We start from the raw sequence: 22491 nt of genomic DNA on the forward strand, positions 1-22491 counted from the left end.
TTAGTGTTGTATCAGTATTTTTTATAATTGAAATAAACACAGTAGAGAAAATAATGGATTTATTACTTAACAGTTATTACGACCCCATCGTGTTTGCATCAAATGTATCAATTTAATATAATGATGCAATCCAAAAGCTATTACGTTGGTCAATATTTTCGTGTTGTATCAGTATTTTTTATAGCTAAAATGAATGCAGTAAAAAAAATAATGGAAGTATTACTCTGCAATTATCACAACCCCTTTTATTGTTGCAGTAAATGTATCAATTCAAAACAATGATGCAATCTTGAATCTTTTATGATGTTTTATTAAAAGAGTGTTTCTGAATTAGTATTTTGCTTAAAATTAACTGGAAATTCTGTACGTTTTGCGTAATTGTTCCAAAACATATGCACTTTCCTTCTTCTTTGTATGAACTTATAAGACTACTTTTTTAGCAGTTAATGCAGTCTTTTTTTTTTTAATTTCACTGTATAAGACATTGACAATAGATCTAATCTGTGCATGTGTTTATTTTTTTTCCAGAATTTACTTCACTTTGATATATACCTTTGAGTCCGTCATCAAAATGTTAGCCAGAGGGTTCATTCTAGAAAACTTTACATATCTTCGGGATCCTTGGAATTGGCTGGATTTTGTAGTTATTTCTTTAGCGTAAGTTTTCATTTCAATTTGTTGATTTTTTTTTTTAACCTCTTGGTTGCTTTGAAGTATGACGTAGATCTAGAAATAAATGAAAGGAAATTAGTACATTATAAACAGATATTTTTAATGAATTGATTTTTTAGAACTAAAGGAATGTTTTTTAAATACTGGAACATATAACTTAAACTGTTGAAATATTGCACCTATTTAATGCAGTATTGCACTCATTTCCTTCAAAAGTTTTCTAAAATTCGTTTAAATTAATAATTATACACGTGAGGCTTAATATCAGTGCAAAATATAACTAATTATTACGAGTCATACGATACCAGCAATTATCTCAGTTTCTCACTCTTTATAACAGTAATATACGTTATATGACTGTTTTACAGTTTATATTTTATTTTTCTTACAGATACATCACCATGGGAGTAGATTTAGGAAACCTCAGCGCCTTGAGAACATTCCGCGTCTTTAGAGCCTTAAAAACAGTAGCTATAATTCCAGGTAAACTTTCATTGAACCAACAAGTTAAATTCTTAATAGTTGTTCTTATTGAAGAGGGTATTAGAAGAACATGTTATGTAACAAATGAAAACCTGTTATGTAAATGTTTGTATTTAGTGCTGTTAAGTTTGTTCTTTGGTAGTGGCAGTTTTCCTCATTACCGGCAGCAAATGTATTACAGTATATGTAACGATAATCGGCTTGTCAATGACAAATAACTTTCCCACGCTTCACCCTTTCATCCTTCAGGTTGTCATGTTTACGGCACTATGAACATTTTTCCCATGCTGCTTTTGTATACGTATTGCACATAAGATTTGCAAAAGCAACGTGGAGAAAAATGTCATAGCGTGGTAACCATGACAACCAGATGGCGGAAAAAGTGCAGTTTGTTTTAGTGTTTCACTTTAAATCTCCTTTTGTCTATGCAGTGAGAATCAGCGTTTATTGCAAGAATTTAAAATCAAATGTGCACCACACACTGTACGGAAATATTTCAAGATCAGTTTGCAGGGCTTTCTACAAAAGAATAAAAATTCAGAAGACAGAAAATTTCAAGAAAATTCGTGAAACGTATATTTTAAGAAGATTTTTTTTTTTTTTTTGCTTAAGTAAAAAAGAATCGGTTAAAACGGAAATCTAGTTAGGTGGAAGTTGGTTAAGAAGGATTTATTTTTAGTTCCACTACTTAACACGATTTTTTTTTTTTTTTTGGCTAAGTAATATCATTTTCTTATTGATCCTTATATAAAAACCGTCCAAAACTTTTTTTGTGTGAAAAAGCTTGCTTTTGTGGCCAGGAGGATGAAAAGTTCAACTTTGCATACTGACGTTGAAGAAATGTATATAGTTTCGTAAAGCGTAGCCGTACATATTTTTTCTTTATTCAAAAGCAAAATGGAGAATATATCACATTGTGCCTATCTTGGAACAGTTATTTGAAAGAATATTCCTTTCTATGAATATGTACCTTGAAAATTGAAAAGAAGCATTCAAAAAAAAAAAAAAATCCTTTGAATTTTCACGTCTTGAATTCAAATAATGTTTTTCGCAATCGCGAATTGCCGTAGGAACCTTACAAATGAAATGGAATGGAAATGAGCAAAAAAATTTGCACGCTTCATATTGTGACTAATGATATTCTAGAATAGGTGATACGAGGCGTATTTATAAAAAATGAAATGGTGATTAGGATGCGGTTATAAAGATCAAGATTTTATGGCCGATATCCAACAGTACACTTATTATGAAGATAATTTACAACGTATAACGTTATTTATTTTTTTCTTATCAATCTTAAATGATGGGAATTAGTAATCTAGAAATTTTGTATTAAGATGAAGTTTTGCTGTTTAAGTTCCATGAGTGTTCCCCCCTCCCCCCCCCCCCCCAAAAAAAGTAATTTTACACAAGAAACCCTTTTTTTAATGTAAAGTCACTTGAGTTAAGCCCTGAAAATAATATGAATAAAACCAAACCACAGACTGTTTGCAGCTATGACGACGAAAAGTTCGCTCTTCAAATAAATATTAAAAACAACCGTTGTCATGCTAACCTGAAAAATCATCGCAACATCAACTTTGGTCAAGTGAGTATAATAAGCACAATTCGTGATTACTCTAAAAGACTTTTCGATTATTACATTGTTTTAGAAAAAAATCCAATAAAAAAAGGATGAAAAACAATATTTTTTTTTAAATGTAAACGTTGGTAAATTCATAACTACCAGTATGACAGATACAAAAGCGAAATTTCTGGGATATAACTACTTTTCAACATATTTGCTGCCCAAAGAAACAGAAAGTAATACCGTCAAACCAGAAACAACTGTTCGTGAAAATTTGTTGCATACTAATTGTTTTAACAAGTTTGAGTTCAGCTTTTGGTGTTAATTACTTAGTTATCCTTGCTTTTCACCTCTTTTAATAAAAGTTTATTTGCATACGGTTATTTGAAACAAATTCGAGTTCAAATTTTGGTACTAATAAACTAATCCCCTTCTTGTTTTTAGGTTTAAAAACCATCGTCGGAGCTGTCATTGAATCTGTAAAAAATCTGAAGGATGTGATTATATTGACTTGCTTTTCTCTGTCAATCTTTGCCTTACTGGGGTTGCAAATCTATATGGGTGTTTTAACGAGTAAGTGCATTTACCTCCCGCCGTTCACGCTAGAAGAATTAGATGAAGTTAGAGACACAGAAGAATTTAAGATCCATGCCAATAATATAAGTAAGTGTTTTCTCACTCTATAAGTAAAAGCCTGTAGATGAAATTAGGAAAGAAGGTTTAGGGCCATTCCGTCGTCACGTGCGGGACAAAAATACGCTTAAATTTCATTAACATTTCGTCATATCTCCAAATATTTTAAAGAAATAGGGGTAAGCAATTTTTTTAATCTTTAAATTTCATACAAAGATACTCTTGTTACAATTATATTTTTATTAAACAATTTGATAGTTAAAAAAAATTACTTACATGCGTCACGCGCGGGACATCCAAAGTCAACCTCTGGTAACTTGCTTATTAATAAGCTAATATTTTTGCTCTATATTAATAGAGCAATGACGAAACAAATTGTAGATTTTTAAAGCTATGGTTCCAACGTAAAGGAAACATATCTCATTTGTTTAGAAATAATTATTTAAACCATTGAAAAAAAATATGCATATGCCCATTCCATTGAAAATGGTCATTTTGTCCCGCACGTGACGGCTCCTATATTTCATTTAAAAAAAAATAATTTTTGAAGAAAGTTTTAGCTTAAGAAGTCACATATGCGTTTGTGATTTCTTTAAGCAACAAAATGTTGTTCATCATTCTTTTAAATTATTATTTTTTATGAAATGTATGAAGCGTCACGTGCGGGACGAAATTACCGTTCTCCCTGGAATGGCCCTTTAGTTATTTTTGAATGTTTATAAATGTCAAATTTAACGGTAATTAGTTATACGATAACTATTTGCTGTCATTGACCGGAGTTAAGAAAATACTGAGTGTGTGAAAAGTCTTTGGTACAATCTAAAACTCCATAGCAACAAATTTTCGTATGAATATGTGGGTTGCAACTTACTACTTCATAGGTTCAAGAGTTATTTTATGACATCGTTAAAAAAAATGAAAAAAACGAAAGGAAGAAAAAATAATTATGAATTACTCTGTGATGGCGGTATCGTAACAGTAAACAAAAAATTAGACATTTAACTATTATATTAAACAGAAAGTAATATCTTTCATTACCAGAGTTCAATGAGTGAACAGTTTTTTAACATCGATTGAACTTAAGTACTCTTTAAATGTGATTCGAGCAACATACGGATTTGGACTGTTTGTGGACATGGGATGAACTTGAGAACTGTTTAGATGTGATTCGAGCAACACACGGATTCTGACTGTTTGTGGACATGGGATGAACTTGAGAACTGTTTAGATGTGATTCGAGCAACACACGGATTTGGACTGTTTGTGGACAAGGGATGAACTTGAGTAATGTTTAGATGTGATTTGAACAACATACGGATTTAGACTGTTTGTGTATATGGGAGGAACTTGAATACTGTTTAGATGTGATTCGAGCAACAGACGGATTTGGACTGTTTGTGGATATGGGATGAACTTGAGTACTGTTTAAATGTGATTCGAGCAACACACAGATTCTGACTGTTTGTGGACATGGGATAAACTTGAGAACTGTTTAGATGTGATTCGAGCAGCAGACGGATTTGGACTGTTTGTCGACAAGGAATGAACTTGAGTAATGTTTAGATGTGATTTGAACAACATACGGATTTAGACTGTTTGTGTATATGGGAGGAACTTGAATACTGTTTAGATGTGATTCGAGCAACAGACGGATTTGGACTGTTTGTGGACATGGGATAAACTTGAGAACTGTTTAGATGTGATTCGAGCAGCAGACGGATTTGGACTGTTTGTGGACAAGGGATGAACTTGAGTAATGTTTAGATGTGATTTGAACAACATACGGATTTAGACTGTTTGTGTATATGGGAGGAACTTGAATACTGTTTAGATGTGATTCGAGCAACAGACGGATTTGGACTGTTTGTGGATATGGGATGAACTTGAGTACTGTTTATATAGATGTGATTCGAGCAACATACGGTGCACATATTGATGTGTAGTGATGTACATACACTTTTTTCTTTTTTCGTCTTTTTTTCCAATGGCATAAAAATTCTTAAACCTGTCATGTATTGTGGCACGTCACAGCATCATTTGTGGCATCAAATCGCGTGTTCCTACAACAGTTTGTTGCGTTTCGATCCATTTTTTTAATGTGTAAAGACCTTTTCGGACATCCTGTATTTTGAGGGTTTTTTTTTTCTTTTTTAATGTAACCATTAAAACTCAAAGCTATATTAATAAAATAAACCCTCGTTATGTCGTGAGAACAAAAACTTTTGATATTTCCGTAAACAAGATGTAACTCTAGCATTTAAAGGACTGATATACACACAATAAACGTTTATTATAATTACACTTCCACGACTTTTCCACTAATCGTAACAAAAGGAAATGAACTTAAAAGTTGCTTTTTTTAATATGAAAAAGTATTCAAAAATATTTAGATCGGGTTCTTGTTTTGCAGGGGGAGGGAAAAGGATCAAAAGAGTAAATGATTGATCTGCTATGGACTCCGATGAACCTAAATAATTCCTATTTTATTCAATGGTGCTGTCCACAAATGATGTCACTGTTTAAGGGGGAAGGTGTTCATGAAAATTTTGACATCTAGCATTAGGGGCGAAGGAGGGGGTTACAAGAAGTGTGACCTCACACCTCTTTATACATAAAAATGTCTATGAAAAGCGGCGTGACACGTTACAAAAGAGGGAGAGGGTAAGGTGACACTTGACACTTTGTGACAACAAGGGATTGAGGGGAGAATTGTGGCCTCATTCATGGCCAACCCCATAGAAACCAACAATTTTTGAAGAAATACTAAGTTTTTACTATTCCAGGAGTCTCGAATTTAAAACCAAAGTTGTCTTTCATTCCTTTTTTTTTTTTTTGAGAAACAGAATAAAAGTACAATAAATCCAATCAAACGAAGAAACTAAGTGTTATATGACGAGGAGTCACGGTACTTTTAATTAACTGAAATTTGAAGCAATGTTAATTTTTTTGAGTTTAAAGTTCTTGACTAAATGTTTGGTTCGATGAGTCTAAGGCATCATTTTTGGCACTATATGTAGCATAATGAGAAAAAATTGATGTTTTTTTTTCACTTCATTTGATAGGGTAGTACGCATGCGCATTTTTAGTTGATTTGCCATAATGTATGCATATAAGGGTGTTTTTGATCCGTAAATTTCCAAAAATTCCGCGAATTTTGGGTTGCTATTTCCGAAAATGTTGGGCTGACAACACATTTTAAAACTGAACAATCATTTAAAAAAAAAAACATTTTAAATGATTATTTTTAATAATTTCAAGGATTTTTCTATGCATATTTGAAGAGTTTCTACGGAGGGGAGAGAGGTGGGCTTCCTCATAGTTTCCGAAAATTTCACACTGTCTTCAGAAAATTTTACTTGAGCCTGCTTAGCCCCTGTTGCATAAACAAATTCTGTCATTTAGGAGAGGACCTATTTTAGGAATAAAGCTGATATGGAATGCCACCTATCTATCTAAAAAAAGTTCAGATAACCTTTTTTTTCTTTTTCAAAATACTTACCTTCTTAGGCCTTTTTCAAAGTAGCTCTCTGCAGGTTTAAAAATATCAGTATAAAAATGCTCGAAAAAGTATTATTTGTACATTTTTTTATAAATTATAAATTACCGCCCCAAGCAAAGTTATTGTATTTGTTCATAGTTCATATGTATTTTATAAATGTATGAAAATATTGAATGTTATGAATGCTGGTCCAAAACAGATATCGCAGTTTAATGAATTTTGTTAAATTTGCATGGATTTTTTTTTTCTTTTTTTTTTAAATCTTCAAGTAATGCTATTTTGACGTCTTGTTCTTCGACTCCTCGTTTCAATTTTAAAATACATTATTTGCGTGAAATAAATTTATCACGATTTCATTCATGAATGAGGGAAAATAAACAAGGGGGGGGGGCAAAGATTTAAAACTGAAACAAATTCTCAAAAAAAAAAAAAATGAAACTTTTAGTGAAACAACAATTTACAAAAATCTCAACTTATAAACGTGTATTTGATTTTTTTTCTTTTTTAAACTCAACTTAAGGTGAAGATATTTTGGGATTCTATTTTTAACTTTGTACCTAGATGTGACAGAAAAATAAAAGAAATTCTTGTTGATAAGTCAAATGGAATTATTAATTTGCATTCTGCATGTCTGTTATTATAATGACCTCAAGTTGTTACGAGTTAAAAGTCGTTTCAAAATTTTGTCTTAAAGATTTAAATGACCAGTTTTTAAGCGTACATTTTCTGTATTTAATACAATTTTTTTTTTTTTTTTTTTGCTTTTAAAGTTTTGTGATTTTTAACCCGGAGTCAGGGTGTGGTATCTTAACGTTAAACTATGTTAAACGTATGCGGGGATGTTTTAGTCACATTAGATTTTTTTTATTTAAAATATATTTTTGATTGTTTTTGAAATGCTTTTTTTTTTTTTCCTTTTTCGTTTCCTTTTATTTTTTAAACGAAATCCGTATGTTATAATTTCAAGTGTCATTCAAATTTTTTCATGATATTTCAAATACTGTACTGCAGATTAACAAACGTTTGAAATCGTATTCCGAAAATGGACCTCATTTTTACGACATCCCTTGATAAAACTGAATATTGAAAATCGTGAAAAACATATCTAACACAAGCCTTTCATTTTTCTAATAAAATTCTAAAACTGTTTAATTTGATATTTTCCTCATTTCTCTGCTGAATAATTATGCTCTCAATAAAGCTTTTTTGTAAACAGAATACTGTCTAACCTAGGAAAATACTTCAGCAGTAGGGCAATTGATTTTGTGGCAAAATATTTTGTGGGAATTGATTTTGTGGCAATTTTTATTGATTGGCTTCTGTGTTTTAGATAGCTGTTACTAAAGAATTTTAAACAGTTTTTTATATGGAAAAGCTTGAAATGTACTCATTACTTATGACATTTTGTTTTATATTCTAGCTAATCAGTATCATTTAGAAGGAGCGCCAGAGCCAAAACTTTGTCGACCGAACGCTAAGTAAGTTGTAATCTTATATTGCAACAAAAATCATCATACAACGGTTATTAGACTTTCTAAACTCAATAGTTTAGTGTGTTTTTGGTTTATTAGGTGCTATTGAATTTAAGCATTGGGTACGTTACGTTAAAATTAACTTGAAATCAAAATGTCATACAGTTATTTTGCTCGTACTTTCTAATTCCGAGACTTTTACCCAGTTGGTCACAACAGTCTCAAAAAAATGCTGTATTTTCACTAACTTGTTTAGTGCTTAGCTTTTCAATTGTAGTTTTTTCTAATCTTAAAATTTCCCTTCAATTCTCTCCTATCTTTCTTTCTGCGTCCAAATCGATTTTGGTAATTTCTGTTTCTGAAACGAAAAAGGATTTTTTTATTTATTTTTTTTTTTACAATCAATTACAAGTTCACCATTAATGACTACGTATAGAAAATCTGAAAAAGTAAACTGAAATTCATGCAAAACTATAAATTTTCAAAACACGTGGTCAACACCTGAATGAAATTATTGATTACGAAAACTTTTAATTTGTCAGTGCAATCGAGTTCGTTTAGTGGAACAGCCACTTTGCCATCAGAAAATATTCTAATAAGCGGTATAGTCCATCATCGAGACCAAAATGACAAACTACAATAGTTTGATACATTTAAAATTTATTACATTAAGGGGGTCCTTGACACATTTTGAAAAAAAATAATAATAAATGGTTTAGAGTTTTGAAATTTTTTGCACTGATTCACCATCTATTTAATAATTAAAATCATAACATAAATATACATATAATTTTTATTTTAAAATTTATTTATTTATTTTAAATGGGTTTGCTTGAAATCGCTATAACTCAAAATATTCTTGGTCAATTTTCTTTTTTTTTTTTCAAAAAATTATGCACAACTATATAAGCTTATTTTTTATTCGGTGATTTTAAAACTATTAATTCAATAAAAAATAAAAAATATTTGAAGAAATATTTCGAAAAATTAGAAGATACTTAAAAAAAAAAATCCAGTAAACGTTTTTTGCAGTAAACGTTTTTTTCAAATTCGCCGAATAAAAATTGAAGTAAACTGTTCGAAAAAGGTATGCTCCAAATTTCATTACTTTATCTTTATTGGTTCTTGACTTATAAGATTTTGAATGCGAAAATCGGGAAAAACTACATCATGGAGAAAAACGCGTTTAAGTTTTTAGTTAGATATAATATTAGTTGCAACAAAAATGCAAACAAAAAAAAATAATTATATCCTTAGTTGTCATTAAGATGGAAACAAAATTCAATCCGTCTTTTTAAGCAGAAAAAAAAACGGAAAAGTTTTTTAAATGATAAAAAAAAAATTACAAAATTTTGTAATCCCCCCTTAATCTGGATATTCTTACAACGGATATTCCAATACGCTGGCTCCACTCTATTATTAACTTAAATGTTTTGAAGCTGAGAGAACTGTCCTATGGAAGCTAATTATAAGAGATAGAGATCATTAACAATTTTGATTATTCAAATTGATTTTCAAAATCTAGTTTTTTTTATCTGGTATATCAATTGCTTTGAAACAAAATAATTTTCTTCTCCTCTTGTGGCATCTATTTCTGTTTCTACCACCCAAAAGTCGTAGTTTCTGCATCTTTCTCAGTGAAATTTTTAAATTGAAAATGGCAGTGAAAATCAAGGTTATAAAAATGTAATGTAATAATAATTGTTTTCATTTACATGTACAAAAATTTATTGTATACTTCATTTTCCAGCCTCTGTCCTGATAATTATACGTGTCTACAAGGTTTTGGTGAAAATCCAAACTACGGTTATACGAGCTTCGACACATTTGGTTCGGCTTTGTTGTCATCATTTAGGTTAATGACTCAGGACTATTGGGAGAATTTATATCAATGTGTAAGTATGCGTTTGAACGTAGATAACTTTAAATTTAAGCAATATTTACCTTACATGAAATACACCGCCAGCTCAGTCAATTCCAGCCGAGGACTGCAGTTTGGTGCTTATTAGCACTCATCTGCCCGGCATTGGAAAGTAACTGAGCTGGAGGTGGAAAACCTCTTCATGTATTTCTGTATTTCTGCCTTAGCCCTGGCTATAGGGCGGTAACTTACTGAATATACCTGCCTTGCCTTCAATATTCGAGTTGAACCGAACCATTGCTTCGGTCACTTGTTTGGTCAGTGCTTATTCTATATTAGCTACCAGTTTGTTTGGCACTCTTGACTTCCTTAAGAGGTTTTCCACCTCCAGCTCAGTTACTTTCCAATGCCGGGCTGATGAGTGCTAATAAGCACCAAACTGCAGTCCTCGGCTGGAATTGACTGAGGTGGCGGTGTATTTTATGTATTTCTGCCTTAGGGCCCTGGCTATAGGGCGGTAACTTACTGAACAATATTTACCTCATTTCAAAGCAAGTATCTTGATCACGTGCAGAAATAATTTCCGTCATGTATTTTCTTTTTTTGAAGATTTTAATAACTGCGGGTCCACTGCACATGTGCTTCTTCGTAGTCATCATCTTCTTGGGATCATTCTATCTCGTGAATTTGATCTTGGCTATTGTAGCTATGTCTTACGACGAGCTGCAGAAGAAAGCGGAGGAAGAAGAGGAAGCGGCGGCTGCTGAGGAAGCTGCTATGCAAGCTGAAGCAGCTCGGCTGGTAAGAGAGTGTACTATTTGGTACTTAAATTCAAACATGTGGAAGCATTTCGTTAAGTTTTCTTCATTCACGTACGCTCTTGCTTCAGAAAAAAAAAAATATCTCTTTATTTTCTTTAGGATTGATACAAATAGTCGACACAGTTGGAACATAAATGTTTTTTTTTCTTATATATTTCTTAATGCCTTTAAAATAAATCATTTTTTCGGATTTATTATTTACTTAAATTCAAACATGCGAGAGCATTTCATTAAATTTTCTTCTTTCACGTAAGCTTGTTTCAGACAAACCCATCTCTTTATTTTCTTTAGGATTGATACAAATAGTCAACACAGTTGAAACATAGATGTTTTTTTTCTTTTAATTTTCTTAATGACTTTAGAATAAATCATTTTCTCGGATTTATTACTTACTTAAATTCAAACATGCGGGAGCATTTCGTTAAATTTTCTTCTTTCACGTAAGCTTGTTTCAGAAAAACCCATCTCTTTATTTTGTTTAGGATTAATACAAATAATCAACACAGTTGAAACATATTTATTTTTTTTTTAAATTTCTTAATGATTTTAAATGATTTCTTTTTTTTTTCGGGTTTTTCAAAATGATACAAAAATATAATATAACCATTTAGAAGAAAAAAAAACTAGTTAAATACAGTTAAGTTGCATTTGTAGACTCGTTGATGAGGTAGAGCACTAAACTTTCGAAAACTTTTTTCCCAGTGTCGTCTTCAAACGATGATTTCGCCAACACAGTTGTTTATAAACTTAGGGAACTCTCAAAATGTCTTCTATATGTGTCACTAAAAGTTTATTTTAAAAAAGACCGCAAGTGTGATAATAGAGTTTTTTACTCCATATTTGCTTCTATCACAAATGACTCTTCTTTGGTACTGGAATCTTAATTGTCTGCGCTCTATCCGAGATTCTAACCTCCATTCCGTGAACGATTCTTTCACAATCGGAAAATGTTCTAACTGTTCTTTGTAATATAATATTAGTTAGGCCATTTGCAAAGATAAGATTCAGTCGGATGACTCGATGAAAAATGCTAGTTAAATGCTCAATTTCTAGTATTTACGAAATACGTTTAAAAATGTCCATTGGTATTTCGTATATTGAGTGTACCACTTTCGTTCCATGCTAAAATTACACTCTTCATCATCATCGTCATCCGTGGCGCAACAACCCAATGTGGGCCAAGGCCTTTTGTACCAGTTGATTCTAGCCTCCCCTTTTCACAGCTAATTTCTTCCAAAGCATACACCCAGCGCAGCTTCGGCGTTGAATGTCTTCTAGTATTATTTAAGACAGTAAGAAGCAAAGGGACGTAAGTGGACATTTTAAAGGTTCGAGTAAAACGCGTTTCAAGTTCAGATCCTACGTTGACTTTCATTGAATTCTTTTTCTAAATCATGATGTATAGCATCACCCACCAGAGCTACTGACACCAGGTTTTTATTCTGAGAATACAATAAAGCGTAAAACTCATAATCGTTAAATTTAAACATTTTAGTATGATATCAACTATTAAAAAGAAATTGAAAGATTTCTTTAGCGTATTAGTAGCAGTTTTATATGAGGCAGTGAGAAGCAAAGGTATATAAGTGGACATTTTCAAGTTTTGAGTTAAACGCGTTTAAAGATAACATCCTAGGTATATTTTCATTGAAATTATTTTCTAAATCATGCTGCATAGCAGCAACTACCAGGGCTACTAGTACCATCTCTTGCCCCAAGACAGAGGAGAAGTTCTCCTACCATTTGTACTGATTATCTCCAAATTTTAAAATTTTGGCACTTACATCCCTTAGCTTCTCACTTGCCTCATATGGAAATCACACTCTTACTTTTGCTAAAAATTCATGCAAATTAAAAATCCACGAAGAAAATTATGAATTTAAGAAGCTCTAACGTGTTAACGCACTCATCCTTTTAAAAAAATGTGTTGAACAACTAAATGAACTTCATCCCATTGAGGATGCAGCACATTTTCATAATAAAAAAAAAAATTCTACAACATGAAAATTACTTTAAATGCTTTTTAAAACACATTTAAGTCGCTAAACGTCTTTTCTCACTCAGATTGAAGAGGAAGAGGAGAGAGAGAGGGAGAAGAGGGGAGAAGGCGTGGTGAAAAGTCCATCTGATCTGTCTTGCGCTTCTTACGAATTATTTGTTAATCAGGAGAAAGGGAACGAAGAGAAAGATGTGAAAGAGCGAGGAAGTATTCGCAGTGCAGATGGTGAAAGCGTTTATGAGCGAGAACAAAAAACGAGAATTAATAACAAGATGAGAAAGGTAGGAGTTTTTGTCTTTTATAAACTGAAATTAGAGACCTTACATGTTTTAGTTTTCATCTACAAATTGTATTACAAGTATAGGTAGAATGTCTAGTGAAATTCTTTTTCAGTTGAATGAAGAGAAATTTAAGAAAATATATTGTCTACTAGCAGCATAAAAGATTTGAAAATTCTTAATTCATACGATTTTATTCAATTATTAACGAAGAGGTCTACTTTTTACAAAATTTATTCATTTATTTAGTTGATGCATTTTTGATAATAATGCAATAAAACTTTAAAACCTATTGGAATAATAATCAAATTATTTTAATTTAGTTAAAATTTAAAAATACATGTCATTATTTTCATTTGGTAATTAAGGTAGAGAATGGTAAATTTTGTACGTATAAATGCTTTGCAGGAACTAATTTCGTGTATATCAATTTTTCAAGGCACCATTTTTAATTAAAAAATACAATTTAGTTTGAATAGTTTAATTTGACTTTCAGACTATTTCGTTCACAGATACGAGTGATAAATTACATATATTGGAAAAGTATTTAACATATTAATGTGTAAAATATTTACAGCTTATTTCTTATTATTGTGGTGCGTTTGATGAGCTACAGAGCAGCATATTTGATCTTAATTGTAAATATTTATAGTGCAAAGATGTTTAAGCATAAATCTTGTAGAAAAAAGATTAAAAAACTAGGAAATTTAAATCAATATACTGCGTGTCCGAGAAAGAGTTTTTCCATTTTAAACAATAATAACAAAAGGTTGCTCAATCCTTTTGCACAAGTTTAACATTTTTACAGATATATTTGCACTTTAGTCCCGAAATTTTAAGCTTTGGTTCTTAATTGAACGAGTGTAAAGAACCATCATGCATTATAATGTGAAATCTCAACTTTCTAAAAATGTTTTGTACTTGAAAAATAATAGTTTGTACGCTATACTGCCGTGCTAAGCGCAAAAGTGGTATCTGCAGCTTAGTTCAAAATGAGAAATTACCCTTTAAAGTTGTGTGCCTCCATGTATTTCATTCAAATGAAACTTTTTCAGAATTTTTAAAAAAGTATTTCTCAGTGACAAATGACCATAAAACATTGTACATGGGTAAAATATGTGGCAGAGAATCACCTGCTGACAATAACTCAGTTTTGACAAAAAGTGCAGATACCACTTTTGTGCTTAGCACGGCAGTATACGGGTGAGACCGTTGGGTCACGCTCGCAACACGTTAAACTCACTATTTTCAAAATACAGCAAAACCTTTTTCGAAATTTTGTATTTCATATTATTATTTATTTAATAATTCCTTATATTCAAACAAAAAGGAATCAAAGTTTAGCGCCTCCTACACACGATGCATTTTAGTTGAATCAACTTTCGATAAGGTGGCTATCAGGAAGTGTAACCTGGTAAAAAAAGGAAAGGATCCGCCTGACATCCTTTTCATGACAGTCGACTAATCAGGCACATGTGCCACTACGGTTCTCATTAACTAAAAAGTCAATTCAACACATCAGGACAATGCCAAACACTATTTCTGCGCATGAGTAAACCAGTTGAGTTAAGTCGATTTAGTTTCAAATGCATTGTGGAGCAGCTGCTAGAATAAATTCGGCTTATTAGAAGAATAGTTGATTCAACTATGTTGCTTCGTGTGAAGACAACGAAAAACTGGTTGACAGGCAACTTTTTCGAAAGCTAATTTAACTAAGTTGCCTCGTATTCAACTATAGTTGGGACAAACCTTATTTGGCAGCATCGTGAAGGCTACAATCGCAGCATTATGACACTGCCAGGTTAGATTTGCCTCAACTACAGTAGGCCTAAAACTTACAGAATGAAGTGCAAATATATGTGTAACAAAGTGTGACTTGTGCAAATGGATGGAGCAAAATATTATCTGGTGAAATGAAGCGAGCTTTGCTGCAAAGGAATCCAAAACTGAACTTTTTTTTCTTTTGGTATTAATTGTCTGAAGTAGAGGGCGCTAGTTGATAGCCATTTGAGAGAATTAAAGGAAATGGCGACTTCTCAGAAGAAAGTGCAGTGTACTTTTTCTTGGTTTAAATAAAATCACTGATAATCTTGTTAGTGTAATATATTACTATGTTTCGGCAGCAGGACTTTTTATAATAGCGATTGGCAACAAGACTGCATTCCATGAATAGATACTTTTGAATATGGTGTTGCAACAAAATTATTAAATGTTTAGTTTTTTATAAGCGATGTAATATTATTGTGCAAATAAAACAGTTAGAATTTCTCAAAATTATTGTTTAAAATGGTTAAGATAATTCTCTGTTACGCTATTTATTTATTTCTGAAAGTAATGAGGAATCGTCAATAATGTAATTAATTTAAAAAAAAAGAAAACCTCTCCTTTTTAAATTTTGTTTTATTACATTGCTTAAATGAAATTCATTCATAAGTTTATTTTACTAGAGAATATAAAGCTTTTCTTGTTTAGAGAAAAATATATCAGTAAAACTTCAGAAAACTAGAATTTATCTTAAATGAAGTAAAAGTGTTTATATTTAATTATATAAATATTAGCTAAAAATCTAATATGAACTTTTTTCTTTGACAGGATGACAACGAAGCTAAAAATAATTTCCAAGTAGATCTAGATTACTTTTCTTTTATAATTTTATTTTTTTAATAGATAGTAGATTAGAATTTTTCTTGTAAAATGTTGTATTAAAAAATTGTATTCCATATGCAGTCCTTTGTAGTCTTCCCAAAAATCCTATTTTTTTCTGATTCTTTATAATATATAACATAAGGGCAAATTTTGTAGAGTAGAAGTAGCTTGTAGAGTAGATAATATCAAACTTCACCCGCTGTGAAAAAGGATTAAAAATAAAGAAAGTATTTTTTTTTTTTTTTTTTTTTTTTTTATGTTTCTTGTTTTTAATGAAAAAAATATATCAACTTACGGAAAATTATGAATAAAACAAAATAACTGGATGTACTTATGTTAATATTTTTAAGTGGTTCATGTTAATCCATTCCTTTTTAATGCAAAATTCTAAGCAGAATTAATTAAGCCAACTCATTTAACCATCGGATTTGATATCATACTTTTTTGCATATTTTTTCACACAAAAGGTGCGGAATTATTACTAATTTTTACTCAAAATAAGGAGCAGTTGTATTATTATTTGATAGAGTTTTGTGTTCACTTTATAAATTTTGAACTCATGTTTTTTTTCTGCGGTTGTTTCTCTATTTAAGAAAAGAAGCGTATCTTTTTCTTGCGACATTACTGATCCATCTAGGGATTGCAATACCGGACCGAAAATACAACACCGGTATTCGGTATTTTTTAAACGTGATACCGGAATTCCGGTATTAATACCAGTATTAGAAATTTCCCAAATAATATTCAAAAACATATTGTTTCGTTGCCATATTTCATTATTTTGTGCAAAAGGTGCATCATTTACTTATTGTGAACAAATATAAAATGAAGGAGCACATTTCATATTAAAAAATCAATAATAGCAAAAAACATAATGTATCAATTTAATTTTCTCAAAGCCTGGATCTCCTTTTAGTCAAAATATTTTCTGCAGTTGAAAATATTCTTTCTGAATTCACGCAGGTCAATGGTACTGTTAATACTGTACGATACAACTCCCTCCTGTAGTTGCCTAGAAGTCCTTAATCTTCAAATAATTCGGTCTTTTAAGTTGTTGGTTTTGAAAAAATTCATTTTTGAGAGTTTTTGGGCGTTTCTTTTGCATTGTGGGTAGTTTTTTATCATTATAATTTATAGCTGAATACTTACTATTATGCATATTAACTGTTCTTCGAGCGACAATTCTTTTCCAACCGTCTTCAACGATTTCCTCTTAGTAAGAATAGGTTTGTGTTTGCTTTTTATTAACCCTTTGGTTTGAAATTTACGATAGATTTGATCTTGTTAGATTCTTTTTTTTTTTCGTTTTCTTTTTGAAATTCCTTCCAATTATGTAAATCTTTGAAAATAAGTTTCAACTGATTATGCCTTACCTCTTTATTCAAGGTATTATAAATATTTTCTCGCTTGGTATAAAGCTGAAGAGCGACACAGAACATTTTGCTAATACCGGTGACAACAAATTTCTGCTTGCTATACCAACAAGAAAAAATATTTCTCAAAATTCATAAAAAAAATTGTGACAAATATTTAAAAAAAAATATCATAAAGAAATGCTGCAATTGATGGTTGGAATAAATTGTTCCTAGTACAAAAACATATGTAATTACACTTAAAATTAGTTTTCACTGGAGGCAAGTCAAGGGAATGGAGAAAATAAAAACGTGCTTCACATAAACTCAAGAAAGTGCGATTCATTACACCCTCCGGTGATGAAAATATCATTATGTAATCTTTCCGCTACTTTTCTTCATTGATATTCTATAAATTCATGCTTTTGAAGCCAATTTTTTATTTCAATAGATTGATTTTGGAACCGTCTCATCGAAAAAGAAATTTATATTCAAAACAACAGTATATATCTAATTAGTTAAATTCAAAAACTCTTGAATTAAAAAAAACTATTTATTAGGGGGGTAGATATCAAAAATACCGATATTCGGTATATCGGTCTACCGGTATTGCAATCACTAGATCCATCGTTTTCTCGGTTTTTAAGCATTAAATACCTATAATATTTAGCAGTCATTTTCGTGTAATTTTCGATGCACGTAGTCAAGCATTATCCTAAATAGAAGTCAATGCATTAAACAGCGGGTGAAGGATGATTTCTGGTCGGGTTTAACTGAGTAACGTAGTCTTTCACTAACGCAAGCCTTCGGCAGCTATTGCTCGACAATTCCAGATCTGTAACCAGTAAGTAATAGTTCCTCTGATGGTGAAATGAACCAGACTGTTCTAATGTTCCTGGAACCAATATACAAGTATGAGAATAGGTATTCATCAACTATGAAAGCTACTCTTTCTCGATTTCTCTTACAGTTCGGTCATGCAGTAGAGTTCTCGGTAATTTTTAGAAAAAATTATCTGAACATTTTTAATAAAAGTGTATAAAAGTTAAATGCTTTTTGACAGCTAAAGGATATAATCGACGATATTTTTCTGCTTAACCCGGGAGAACTCGCATCGGGCCTCTCAAGCCCGGTCATTACAAAACTACGCTGCCAAAAATTACCCCTTCAACGGAAATTAATGAGGTCCACAGTAGCTGCGTTCAAGGTGACCTACATGCTGACCACATGCTTTTCAGGAATATACATTCCCCTTTTTCCCCAGAAAATTCCGGTTCTGGCTTCAGAGGCCCGGCTCACGCTTTTCATTTCAAATTGTGAATGTAAAGGAAGAGGTTGTGAAATGCATCGCTATTTAAGCTACAAAGATGAAAAGAAGAGGTTGCAGACCTAGTTAGTTTAGGTTTCAACTGGTGAGGACTTCCTTAATGAAGATGATGAAGAAGAAGTTGACACAGAACAGTAAAGCGATCATCAGTCATGCTCAGAAGAAGAGTTAGATTCATGTATCATAAAACTTTCTTAAACCTTACTTTTTAAAACATATTTTGGAGGCTGTTTATCTCTTCATAATTCAGTGATGAAAACATTTTTTTTTTCCTATTTTGAAAACTCATTTTATTGAAATAACCACTCCGGGCCTACGGAGCCCCCCGCGAGCTTTCGTGTGACGAAAAGTACCGCGAGTTCTCCTGGGTTAAAAGTGTTCTAAGTAGGAAAGTAGCCTTTCAGCAATCAACAAAAATAACGTTGTCCAAAAAAGATGGGGAAAACTTTGCCAGGTAGTTTAAAATTTAAATTTTCCAAGAATATGAGCTGGAAAAAGATTGATCCAGCAGAAAGCGCATAAACTGAAAATGGGGAACACGATAAAACAAACATAACAACGACTTAATTATCTTTAGTACTGTTAAAATTGTACAACTCATGCTCCAATAAACGACCACCTTAATGGACTTTCTTCTTTAGACTAGTTCCAAGAAGTTATGTTTAATTTACTTAGTCACCTATGTGAGGCTTATAGAAATCTGGTGGTTTTGATTCCAATGTGTGCATATCAGCAATAAAGACTACCTGCCCTTTATTCAATCGTATCTTTGTGACGTCCATTTTCCAGTCTAAACTGATCTCTCAGTGAAGTACTAGCGTTTGAGCCGCATTATGTGGTGAAAACTGTTTCTTTTGAAAAAGTACAGCACCAGTTACAATTTTACCTATATTCTCGATTCACACTATATTAAAAAGAATGATTTTTGAATCACTTGTATGTCTCAGTTATTTCTTTTTTAAACTCTCAGAGACATAGTCCGCGTTTTCATTAATAATATGGTTCCTGAAAAGTAAGAACTATGAGACGAAATGCAATTCAAGTATCCGTCTGTATTCTTCAATGAATAAAAAACTAAATTTTACTTACAGTTTCAATATATATTTTTTACAATCGTTCGTGTGAAGTGACGTTTCCGTTTACTGCGCATGACATAAAATGAATGCACTGAAAATAGTTTTAGTTTTAGAGCTCAGTGACGTATGTAGGACCCCCATCTGTGGACATGAATTTTAAGTTAATCAGACTCTTGCTTCTTTCTGAGATTTACAACAAAACAGGAATAAATCATAATTTCTTCAAAATATCTTTTCCGTTTTGCATTTTTATAACGTTCTGCAGAACTCTACTGTGAATTGTTTTTTCTGTTTTAAGTCAAATTATTCTTCATATTTTACGAAGTCAACTCTTTTATATGAAAAAGAAGATAATATTTCATAATTTTTCATTTTTTTAACTTTCAGAAGTTTTGAATGTTATACTGTCATTAGAACAATCTAGTTCTTTGTCTCAAAAGTGACTAAATCATAACGAAAAATTGTATATATAAAATTTATTTTAAGTTATCACTCCTTTTAGAAGGGCGCCTTCCACGATATATCACACTCAAAGATGACTAAAAAATTGTCAAACTACTGCTATTTTCCAAAAGTGTTCATTTTATGTATCACAATACAGGAAATGAACAGCTTTAGGGTTGCAAATTATAATTTTAACAGCTTTTTATTTTAGTAACTAGAGCTTTTTTTGTAAGATCCAGAACCAGTAATATATCTTACGTACTTAACGACAAGAAATGTAGATTTTTTATTTTGAAAGATACTTTAGGTACGTAACGCTTCATTTTTAATACTTTATGAAGCTATCCTCACAGTAGCTAGCATGCTGCAAAAAATCACTGTTAATTCAATAAAATACGTACTGCATTCATTCATAAGAAATACATCTTTTGAGTTCAAACTATTCTTTTCATTTGAGAAATATTTTCGAAACGACATTAAGTCTTTTTTCTATATTTGAAAATGGCAGTATTATTTATATGTTGATTGCACTGATTGGCCAAAAAATTCGATGCTGTCACATTCTGCACTTTGAGTGCCTTCTGCACCAAAAGCACTTCTGATGCCAATTGTAATTGTTTCACTCACTCTGTTTGAAGAACATGTTATGCACAAAAGACATGCCTGCAGCTTCCTTTTTTGACACACATGAGTTTTTACACCGAATTCTCTTCATTTTTGGGTAGGATATTGAATGGAATGGCCCCTTAATATTTTGCTAAACGTGTGCACTTGTCTCTGCCAGTAATTTAAGTATCCGCTAATTTGTTTAAATCATTGACAAAATCGTATGATGTTTCGTGATATTTATGTTAATTTTGAAAAATGTCCATCACATTTTCCCTTGCAAAAGTGCAAAAATTAGAAGTTTTGTTTCTAGGTGCCTCAAGATAAAGTATTTCAGAATATTAAAGCTGCAACTGGTACATAGTAACTTCAGAACTGATTTTAGTAGGAAGCTGCCTTTGTCTATGTGCGAAGATTTTGTCACAACCTTTTGTGAACGTGGTTGAAGGAATTCACTAGTTTAGAGCTCTGTTTTCTTCTAGAAACTAAATCACTAGTTTTGAAACGTTTTCGTAACAAAAAGCTGTAATGCTCTGTAAATAACGACATGATTTATCTGAAAGTTTGGATATTAATAAATTGCAAATAAAACACTTTTTTTATGATTCAGCCCTATAATACAAATTGTGTTTCATAAAACAAAAACTACTTTATCGCAATCATGCTTATCCGTTTAATTATTAGTAAGTTTTTTCTCAGATTGAAAGCTTAAAAAAAACATTTTCTTTAATTAAAAGCAATGGGTAGCTTCACATTAAAATTAGCATGTAACTATTAAGACATGATCCATGAAACGTATAAACCTCAGATAAAATTTAGCTTGATGACAAGTAGGTTTTGCAAAAAAAATGTATCAAATTGGACATTTTCAATAGAAAATGCAGATAGCTGTTTCAAAGTTACTACGTAAAAACTGAGCATATTTTGCAGAATTTGGATATCTTCTATTGACAATTTATCACTCTGAAACACCCGTCTTCTATTTTCAAAATTTGACTTGATTATATTTTTTTTATTCTATTGCGAATAAAATACTTCACTTGTGCATTTGGATAGATTTTCCTTCTTTTTATATGTCACATTTTAACTTTTGTGTTGAAAACAGAAAGGACATGAGTTTTGGTCACTAACAATAACAACAGAGGTGCCTTTTAATTCTGGAGTTTTTATGCCTTGTGCCCTCTTTGAAATCTGATGTAAGGTCATCCTCCCCTCCCTTCCCATCCTACATGGTTAAAACAGGTAGTGCATTCGGAATTTAAAACTGAAATTGGTTAGGATAGCTGAAACTAGTTATTATATGCAAATACAGATAATTTCGAATGAAGTCTAGGAAACATGATGAGAAGTAATACTACTCACTTTTCCAACAGCAATTGCCACTTACAATGTCTAGATCGATATTTTGTCTTTATGAATGCGAATTTTGAAAATCCACCAGCAAGAGATAAGTGGCTGAAACTGCTCTAAAAACCTCAACAAAAAAACGGACATAATTCAAAATACATTCACATGCGGCCGTGAAACTGAGTAAGCTGTTGCTGGTTTTACTTTTTTACTTGATTGATTTTATACGTTCACGCCTTTCTTGCAATTCTTCTACAACTACAAAGTCTTCTACAAGACTTGTAGGGGCGTTCCCACCAAGTTGAGAACCGCTGCTCTAATTAGACTGAATCTCTCCAACCACCAAAGAATTCACAACAGGTTCTGCCAACTTTTTGTGTAAGTCTTACTCTCAATGTATGGATGATC

General features: G+C 31.6%; 1 protein-coding gene across 1 annotated transcript in view; it reads left to right on the plus strand.

Annotated features, from left to right (window-relative positions):
- The window catches only part of LOC129224682 (sodium channel protein para-like), a 140683-nt gene that overhangs the window by 11664 nt on the left and 106528 nt on the right, over positions 1-22491 (plus strand). Inside the window, exons 4-10 of the mRNA XM_054859228.1 lie at positions 529-657; positions 1064-1155; positions 3167-3385; positions 8275-8332; positions 10077-10221; positions 10797-10988; positions 13073-13288. Of these exons, the coding sequence (XP_054715203.1) occupies positions 529-657; positions 1064-1155; positions 3167-3385; positions 8275-8332; positions 10077-10221; positions 10797-10988; positions 13073-13288 (1051 nt within the window). The remainder of the gene's footprint in view (positions 1-528; positions 658-1063; positions 1156-3166; positions 3386-8274; positions 8333-10076; positions 10222-10796; positions 10989-13072; positions 13289-22491) is intronic.

The sequence above is a fragment of the Uloborus diversus genome, chromosome 6, assembly GCF_026930045.1.
Source record: "Uloborus diversus isolate 005 chromosome 6, Udiv.v.3.1, whole genome shotgun sequence".
Taxonomy (NCBI): domain Eukaryota; kingdom Metazoa; phylum Arthropoda; class Arachnida; order Araneae; family Uloboridae; genus Uloborus; species Uloborus diversus.